Raw genomic sequence first — 9870 nt, forward strand, 5'->3', positions numbered from 1 at the left:
CCATACTCATGAAGTTTTGGAACTATAATCTCTGGACAGAGTGATCTTAAGTAAAATGCCTCATGGTCTATTGGTCTTCCTTTGAGCTAACTGAAGCTGGGCAGCGTACCATCTTCTACATTACATTTCTGCTGTAGTCTGCTCGCTTTATGATATCTCTAAGGGTTTAAGTGCTTTAAGTGTTCAACATATGTAGCCTGCATTCTCACAGCAACTAGTGCTAAATAAAACATTTTTATTCTGTTTGTTTGGCTGTTTATATTCAGGAACCTGAACGACAGTATATGCACATAGGAACCATGGTGGAGTTTGCATTTGCTTTAGTTGCGAAACTGGATGTCATAAACAAGCATTCATTCAATGATTTCAAGTTACGAGTGGGTATGTATCACAGGATTTATATGGGAATATTCTGAAGGAGAGGGAGAATTCAGGGTGAAATACTAGCTGATTAACATGTTAGTAGAACTAACCAAAAGGGCCATGAAAGTAAATAGCACCATTTTAACTGTGTTTAAAAGCCATCTAAATGATATTGGTTGACCATAACTGCCATTGTAGCAAACACTGTTTCAAGTCAGGCACTGAAAAAATGGTAGTATGCCAAGTTAATAACACTTGGAAAATATAGTCCCACAAGTCTGAATGGTTTTATGGACTCTACAATAATTATTCTCGAGATTGTTAACCACATTAATATTTTAAGTTCTTCAGTMTCAAAGGAGGCAGAAAGACTCTAAATGGGTTTACAAAATCATATGAATGACTGTGGAGGACAAGACCTAGAAACGGCCAGTAAGGTCAGAGTTTGAAATATTTTAGATATACTAAATTCAAGCAAGCATACAAAAATTTCCCCTTTCTTTCCTACTGTTAAATAAAGGAGGCCATTTCTCTTATTCTGCTGTGGTTATTGATAAATAAGAGCAATGACTGCTAGCTGCTTATATTTGTTAGAGGTATGACTTATATTTCAGCTTCTAATAGCTTTTTCTTGTGCATTCTGGTATTTAAGAAAGTACATTACTGCAGCAAGCCATTGAAAGAATGAAGAAGTAAATTAATTCAGGGCTGGTCAAGAACCATGTGTTCCAAAATATTTATTTCCTTGTAATAATACAAAACAGATTTACCATGCAATATGTAACTTGGAAACTGTGAAATGAAAGCAGTAAATAAATACTGGAAACTTATAAATCCTGTAAATATCTCTGAAGTATTTGAGCACAAACAGAAGTGCATTTATCCTCTTTTCTTGTCCTTTTTTTGCTAGGCAACTTGCTTCTCTTTTTGACTGTTCTCATATTTATTTCACAGTGCCATCCACCAGCAAAGTGTCCTATTTACCAATCCTTAAATATTTATGTGCTCCTTGAAGCACTGGTAGTAAGTAGCCTTTGCATTCCTTGACACAGCTTAAAAAAAAGACAAAGCAAATCTAAAGTGTGCCTCCTTCTTGAAGTGTTGCAGAAGTTGGTGAGTTTATAAAAAACTTGTAGAGATACCGTATTCCTGTAAAATGGAACAATTTTCTTCTTGCTCTCTTCTTGACAATACATGTCACATACTTGCAAGCATACTTTTATCAGCAGTGTTAGTACAGATAAAGAGCTGCTGAGTGCCAGAACTAAATGCACAAATTCATTATAGCAACACCGATGCTTCTAAATCAGGGTTCATGAGGCAAACTTTCACCTTATAGAGGAAAAAAACACATCTACTTGTGATTTTAAAATGTTTGCTGTAGGTACCATAGAATTTGGACTTCTTTGCTTAATGAAACAAGGAAATGGAAAAAAATGAAAAAAGATTTTTAAAAGACACTGTGTCAGAAGTTGTTCATGTGGATTAAACCTCAACGCAGCTTGGCTGCGAATTGGTTTCCTACTTTTTGTGCACTCCAGTGATATCACAGTGGAGAATGACCAGGAAGATGCCAGTTAAGGATGGTTCTGTTGGTTTTACCTCCTGCTTCCTTTCCCTAGTAGCAGAGTACCAATCTCTCCTTTTCAAAAGTAATATGGGACACAAACTGACCACAGAATAAAAGATACCCTGAGTCTAATGAGGGGCTGTAATATGTCCTTTTTTCACTTTTACAGTCTGCATTTCAGAGCTAGCAATGCATTACTCTTACTCCATGCTTAAGCAAAAGATATGAATATATATATTGATTACACTAAACAGACTAAGGCTGTTCTTAGGAAATCCATTCTGCAGAATGAGGCCTCAAACCCTTCCAGTTCATTCACATTAGTTTATTCTATATTTAAGAAGTGAAGAATGCTCTAAAAGTCATTTTATTTGGTCACCAGTTCTTTGCAGATAGGGGAATTTCTTTTTCATTACAAAGAGAAATGAAGAGAAATTTTGATTTTGCAGAAGTAGCTATTCTCCCTACAGTATGTTTCTCATGCTATATAACCAGTAGCAGCTTATTAGGAAATAAAAATGCAGAAAATACATAACTTATTCAGGATGGAAGGGGGTTGTAAAATTAAAATTAGATGAGCTAACTTTTGTCACTCTTATAAATAACATCCTTCTACAGTAATGGTTGATAAAAGACTTGTGAACAAGCCATTGGTTGTTGTGCCCACTGTTCAGCCACAGGCCAAATACCATGTTCATTGACCTGATACATTACTGGATACACTACTTGTCCTTGTTTGGTTGAGGGTTTTTTTCAACATAAAATTCTGATGTTTTTCAGGTATTAATCATGGACCTGTAATAGCTGGAGTAATTGGAGCTCAAAAACCACAATATGATATCTGGGGCAATACAGTAAATGTGGCCAGCAGGATGGACAGCACTGGTGTCTTAGATAAAATACAGGTAGTCTTGCTTTTGTGCTAATATTAATCATAATCCTTTGGGTTTAGTGCTTAAAAAAATATCATGTTTTTGTGCACTGAACAGGTCTGTGTCATTGAAGCTGAGGATGCCCACCAAAAAAAAGACCTATCAACTGTATATACAGATTTCAAAAGAATTAGACTCTAGCAGGAAAGAATTAAAAGTATAGGAAGAAATAGGAGGAGAATCCAAACTTTGTCTTAACTCTACAGAGAATACAGTACAGGAAATGCAGGACCAGATTAAAAGAGAAACTGAGGGAATCACATTTGTATTCTGTGACTTTCAAATGCAAAGTATTAGCTTCATTATCTCTGAAGGACTCTCCTAATGTTCATTATTTCTAAAGTAAAGGAAATGTCCATTACTGCTGTACATCAGATTAAATCCATACAGCATGATGAAGCTTTCATTTTATTGAAATATGCAAATTAATAAACTGTATATATTATTATCTGCATAGATTATAGATAGACTTCTATAGAAAAGATCTGCAGCTTTCTAGCCTTTCGGTAATTTCATATTACAGAATCACATTTTAATTACTTGTCTGTGTGTTGCCTAGCAGTGAGATACCAGCCTGTGACTGAGAGCACACAGGATCTATGATTGAGACCATTAGAACTAAATAATGCAAAATTAGAACTTGACTCTTGATCAAAACTGAAAACAGGATAGATCTCAAAGCAATGCCATCTGCAAACATCTGTCTGCATTGCAAAGAAACACTTCCACTCTAATGATGCTGTTGAGCAACCCCTGACCTGGAAGATTTATGCCTAAAATAGTAGAATTGCTTCAAGTTTGTTTCATTGGCAGATTTATGTGAAAAACTGGCAACAGCAGCTCTGACAGATGATGCTTGTATCTCACTATCACTTCATTAACACAGCCTTAATATTTGCAAAAAGATTGGGAAGCTTCAGTCTACTGATACGAAAAACAGCTCTTGGAAGATCACAAAAATGCTGTTTGAGGATAAATGTTGTCCCTAGTGCCATGTGTGTATCTACAAGTCCTCTGTTTTCAATCCTAGATACAAAAATGGTTATACTCTATATAATACTTGCTGTAAGTAACTAGAATGGACACTCAGCCATAGATTCTTTGAAAACTCAGGAGCTCTAACCTCAACTTGAGACCTTTCAAGGCCTACTAAACATGATGGCAAAATCATTTTAATAGCTGAGCACTGATGTTCTCAGCACACTCTGAAAGAAGATTCTGCTTTGCTCTTTTATCAATGCTGTTTTTATTACTGTATTGTTGCAGGTTACAGAGGAGACAAACAATGTCCTACAAATGCTGGGGTACATGAGCACTTGTAGAGGAATAATAAATGTAAAAGGAAAAGGAGAACTGAAGACATACTTTGTACATACGGAAATGACAAGGTCCCTTTCACAAGGGAACGTGGCATCCTGAAGAATGTTTGTAGGTGTCATCGATACTGTATTTTTAGGAAAGTGTCACACACTTTTTAACTACATTATGGCCCTTAACATGCGTGCTATATTCTGGTATGTGGCACTTATTTTAATATGGCTGCACAATAGTCCCATGATCCATCATTTGACATTCCTATATTCGAGGACAGTTGTGTAGCATGCTACAAGACTGGAAGATTGTACTGCAACTTGCACTGTTATATGAAGACAAGAAAAGAAGGAACAGAAATTGGAGGTAACTAATCCTGAAAGGACCAAAAAGAGATGTTAGTGGCAAATGGTAGGAAAAAAAGGCAATAAAGCTAGGGGTGCATACCATTTTCTGATGCATGATGTTTTCTGGAAAATATGGTAGCTCCCCAATAGCATCAACTAATCTGATATTAAAATATACAGTATTTGTAAATAAGTTTACTCTGTCCACACATGATTTGGATGTGATCACCAGTTGCATCTCATAGCCAGGGACACGTTAGGTGGCTTGCTGGCATCCTTTCTGGAGAGAGAACTAACAATGCTGGAACAGTTTTGTACAAACGTGTCAAATGTTTTGAAGCTATTGTCTTTTGTAAGGTTAATTCATTAAAAGTTTATATGTACTTTGTCTTACTGTTGCTGTCTCTTAGTTTTGCTTCCTTCCCACGGCTTCTCTTACTCTCAACTTGTGTGTTTCTTCCTGCTGCTGCTGCTGCTGCTTTTTATTCAGCAGTTAGATGCTGAGGCAGGCTGTGGCCAGCTGTTTCAGTAGCCTAAGTCATTAATATCTGCTAGGCTTGCAGTGGCTTTTCAGAAATTGAATCAACACTGTTGTCTTCAGTCATGGCTAATATCTAGGCACTTTGTAGCCATTTGCTCCCTGGGTGATGCAGAAGGCTTAACCTCAAATCTATGAATACAAGCAAAGTGGTGGATGCTGTTGCTACTTTGCGACATGCCTGCAGTGCTCAAACAGTAACTAGGAAAAGCTGTAGGAGAGAATGGGAGTTTTTTTCTCTTTTGCACTTCCTCTTTTGCCCTTGCATGTCTTTCACTTACCGTTATAATGCTGGATTTCATGGGATGTTTAAAACAATCTAACATACCAAAACATAATTATAAGTGGTAGAGACAAAAATGCTAGATGCTAGATAATTAAAATCTCATTGGATTAAAAAGTATCATATTTGCAGACTTTTGTAGAGGAGGCTAGGTGAAATGCTTAAAAAGCATGTAATTGTACTATCCATGCACCTTTAAAGGCCTCTGTAAAGATTATTTTTGCTTTGCTATTATCAGCACTTGGACTTAACATATTCTTTTAGTCATCATAACAGCCTAACAGGAACAAAATTAATAAAATCTTCCTATTTCAAAAATAACATAAAGTACAAGAAATTTTTCTGGCTGATACCTCATGAATATAGCTGTCAAGTTATGCACTGTTAGGTCTAGTGTGTTACTGAAACGTAAAAAGAAAGGTATTCACAGAACAATCTTTCAGATTCCTCATTCATTAACCATGTATTTACATTTGTATTTCATTGTTGTCCCTTGAAAAGGAGTTCTCAAAATTGTGGGTCACAAATAAATGGCATCTGGCACAGTCTTAGTGAGTGTGGCATGGGGTCATTTATGGCAGCCAGCTGTCCACTGGCAAACTGGAATGGCAGCAAATTTATAAATGTCAGTATCGGCAGTAAAATAGACTATCTAAATCTGGACCACTTTTAGTTAGTCTGAAGCCAAATGCAAGTTATTTCAGATGTTCAACATAATTTGACATCTCACCCAAAGTTGGAAATTTTTGATCAGTAACTTTCAAAATAGGTACCAGGCTAATAAAGTTCCCATTAAAAAAATAGGTTGTTGTCCTTATCATTCTTTTGTTTTAATTAATAAGTTAACAAATATTTTCCATTTGAATGAAAAAAATTCCAAGTAGCTCACTGATCAGTAAGAAATAATTTCCCAGTCACTTCCTAAAACAAGCTATCGGGTAGCTATGCTTAAGATTTCTCCAAAATCCCTCCCCTCTACTTATTACAAATTTTACATAGGCACACACTCTTGTTTACACAAAAAATATTACCTCTCTTAGACCTTGAATGTATTCTCAACCCTTTAAATCATATTAGTATTACCATAAGTCAAAGTAATCATTTCCAATTGTGGATGAAAATCCTTTTTATAAAGTTGATTATATTGTACTATGTGCAGCTTCAGATATAACCTGTATATTCAAGGTTGTGCTTTTCATCTGTATTCTTGCACATTTTGTGAATCTGTAGCAAACCTCATACCTAACTCGATAGACTTGCTTCTATGATATTTATAAAAATTAAGCAAGATTGTATTTCTGTAAGCCATAAAACATTAAAACATTTGAATGGCCATGAACTGACTGGTCCAATGAAATATAAAGAAAGATAAGTATGTGCCCTCCAAGAACATACTGAAAATGCCCTTGAAAAGTCTTCTTGTTATATCTACCTATTTAGAAACAAAATAGTTAAATCTTCCAATTATATCTCTAACATCATAAATAATAATGTATATAGTAATATAATCTATTTTTCATATAATCTATATTTCAAATTTTAAGTATAGTTAAAAGAGACCAAAAGCCATTCAGAACACCCAGGTCCTTGCATTCTGTAGTTGCATTCAGACTCTTGCTACTATGCAGGCAAATCCTGCTAAAGAACAAGAAAGTGGCTAAAAGAAGAATAGCCATGCAGTTTAGTGCCAAACCAAAGGAAGGTTTATACCATCCTCTCCACAGTCTTCATTTGCTGAGTATTATTATAAATATCCCTCTAATGCCAAGAAGTGATTTCTATCTAATAAATATTTTCACCTTCTAGTGCATTTTACATCTACGGTTTATACTATTTTATTTTTCCCCCGTCTAGATTGACCCAGAATTATTTTATCCTCTTTCTTCCTTTCCTGCAGCTATTTCCTCTGCCTCAATAACTGAGGCAGTGTATGCCTGAGATCATATCAGTGTATGATCTGAAAGTACTTATGACAATTACACAAACCAGCATTCTGTATGTCATATTTTCTACACCATAATAAGGCTTCAATTCTACAACTTCTGTGCTGGTGCTATAGTTTTGTAAGTTGCTAGCAGATCGCAAAGAATATGAGGTCTAAAGGTAAATGGCAAGTGCAAATGTACCTAACAATAGGAGGCAGTAGCCAAAATATCAATATGGTGATTCACTGTAGTCTCAGAAAATGAGATCCAAAGGAGGATACATGGGAAGTCTGCTGGATTGCTTTCTCAAGCTCAATGCTTTGCTCCCATCCAAGGAGGACTACCAAAGGTCAGGAAGAAAGAAAGACTGAACTTTCAGTTATTTTTGTTAACTACAAAAGCAATCAAGATTACATTAGCATCCTATTTATCCTTTGTGAAAAACATCTTTCATCATGTTCATTTATGTTTCATGTCTGTTGTAAAATAACTACGGACCTTGCCTTTTCCCACAGAGGTACAGTTACTAGTGCAGCCTGCTCACTGCTGGAGAAACAGCTGGACATCTGAAGGCTGGGCTCTTGAAAGGTGGTTCCATTTTGTTTTCAGGATCTGAATAGTTATTTGAACAGAATACTTGATATACCAAGAGCTGTACTGTTAGAAATAATGGTTTGTTTGTCCTTGGACAAGCAGTTTTCCATACTGTTGCACTTGCATATGAAGACACTTTAACTTTTCCTGTTCAGACAGCAGACTCTCCCGTACTTGACCAAGATACTCGCCCTTCAGCACTTTTAACAAGTGAATCCCAAACAATTTTAAGACTGAGGCTTTTGAAGCTTTCTCCCTATTCCTTCTTGTCTAAAATAGTGGAGTGACTCCAAGGAGAAAACAAACATAGAAAAGAAAGATATGTGCCTAAAAATAAAATAAACACTTAAAGGAGCATTTTTTTCCCTTAAGTACTTTAAACTTTTGTGGATTTGCCCAAAATGGTGTATAAATCAACTGTAGTTGTTTCAGCCTAGAGTTTTTTTTGTAGTATCATTTTAGAATTATTCAAATTTGGGGACAGGAATTGCCCAGGTAAAGTTAGTTTTTCATATGTCAAAATGCACTACAATAACATTTTAATCCTATATTTGCAACAGTGAAGATGTTAATCCCTTTCTGTTGCAGAATGCTACTGTCCAAAACAAAGATTCTGCCAAGAGCTATATGCAAATCCCTGATGGAATATTTTTCAAAGATAAACTGTGGCAATTTGTGGCAATTGAGATGTTCTGCATGAAAATTCAGTTTTGACAGGAAGAAATGCATGTGAAGTATTTTGAAAGATTGACATTCCTAGACTAGGCATTTTCATGTTTGCATTTTAAAACGGTTGTTACAAATAACAATTGTTATGTCCATTGGATGTATAAAATTGTGCATTATTCTGTTCACCAATAGGGTTATTGAACTGAACATTCATTCGACATGGTGAGCTGAAATAGCCATTGAGCAAATAGTCAGCATACAAACAATAACTGCAAATTATATCAGCCAACCAGTTATCATTTTACAGTGTAATTGTTTTTAAGTTATTAGCATAAAAATCATTATATTAATATATTTGAAAAGCCTGATTCTTCAGTCAAGCAGTAAAAAATGCAGCAATAAGCCAACTAGGAAGTGTTTGCAATCTGCAGACTGAGGCTTAGTCATAGTGGTTATGCAGAGAATCATTCGAAACAGCAGATATATTCAAGGAAATTAAAAATTATCCCAAGTTGATCAGGAACATAAAGAGCCCTGAAAAGTATAAAAATTTTGGTGGTGATGCACAGTTGCTTCTCTCTAACCTAGAGCACCTCTAAAGAGCTTACTTCTCTTGAGAAATGCTGTGGCTCACTCGGAGGTCAGCTGAAACAAGCACTTGTGTGAAATGACAGCCTCGGCCTCACCAAAGTGAGGACCAATGCTGTGTCCTGCTAAGAGGCCAGAATTTGAGAGTCGTTTTTGCTGCAGCCTCTTTTGCCAGGATGAGGGTTGCAGCATCCATCTCCTCCCAGTGGCTCAGCAGAGCGCCAGGGACGGGCAGCGACCTGATCCTTGGTGAGGCCACACAGCGAGGACRTGAGCTGAATTGCTGAGCCTAAATTTGACAACAGGCCATTCGTCCCAGCTGCAAGCGCGGCCAGTTTGAAACAGATCTGCCAGCTGGTAGCAAGGACAGCTACCGCAGCTATTCTGGGCTTTAACGGCACGCCTAGCTGTCCGTCGGCTGTCCTCCTCCCACACTGTAATCCTTTGCTTAGCCAGTTTCTTTGGGAACTTTCTTGCTAAGTAATTACATAAGCTAGTTTGATATTTCAGAACAGCCACCCTTCCTTTGCGACACCTTGCTGACTATAAAAATACAAATTAGTTTGTTCAAAATTCAGAAATCTTAGCAGTGGAATCTTAGGAGAATAATGCTACTCCCTTAAAAAAATAAAAAAGGAGCAAACTCAACTTCTTCTCCTTAAGAAACTGAATGCAAAGCAACTTTTGACGTCTGGGTCTCCRAACGGAGCTGTATTTCAAGACAAACTTTTGACAGTGACAATCAAAACA

The 9870-nt window shown here is 36.4% G+C and overlaps 1 protein-coding gene across 1 annotated transcript in view; it reads left to right on the plus strand.

Moving 5' to 3' along the window:
• Positions 1-6108, plus strand: part of ADCY2 (adenylate cyclase 2) — a 38977-nt gene extending 32869 nt beyond the window's left edge. The window contains exons 8-10 of the mRNA XM_085307057.1: positions 267-381; positions 2714-2838; positions 4132-6108. Of these exons, the coding sequence (XP_085163183.1) occupies positions 267-381; positions 2714-2838; positions 4132-4284 (393 nt within the window). The 3' untranslated portion in view covers positions 4285-6108. The remainder of the gene's footprint in view (positions 1-266; positions 382-2713; positions 2839-4131) is intronic.
• The last annotated feature ends 3762 nt before the right edge of the window (positions 6109-9870 follow it).

This window comes from Rhea americana, unplaced genomic scaffold (genome assembly GCF_003343005.1).
Source record: "Rhea americana isolate MKP2758 unplaced genomic scaffold, rheAme1 scaffold_251, whole genome shotgun sequence".
Taxonomy (NCBI): domain Eukaryota; kingdom Metazoa; phylum Chordata; class Aves; order Rheiformes; family Rheidae; genus Rhea; species Rhea americana.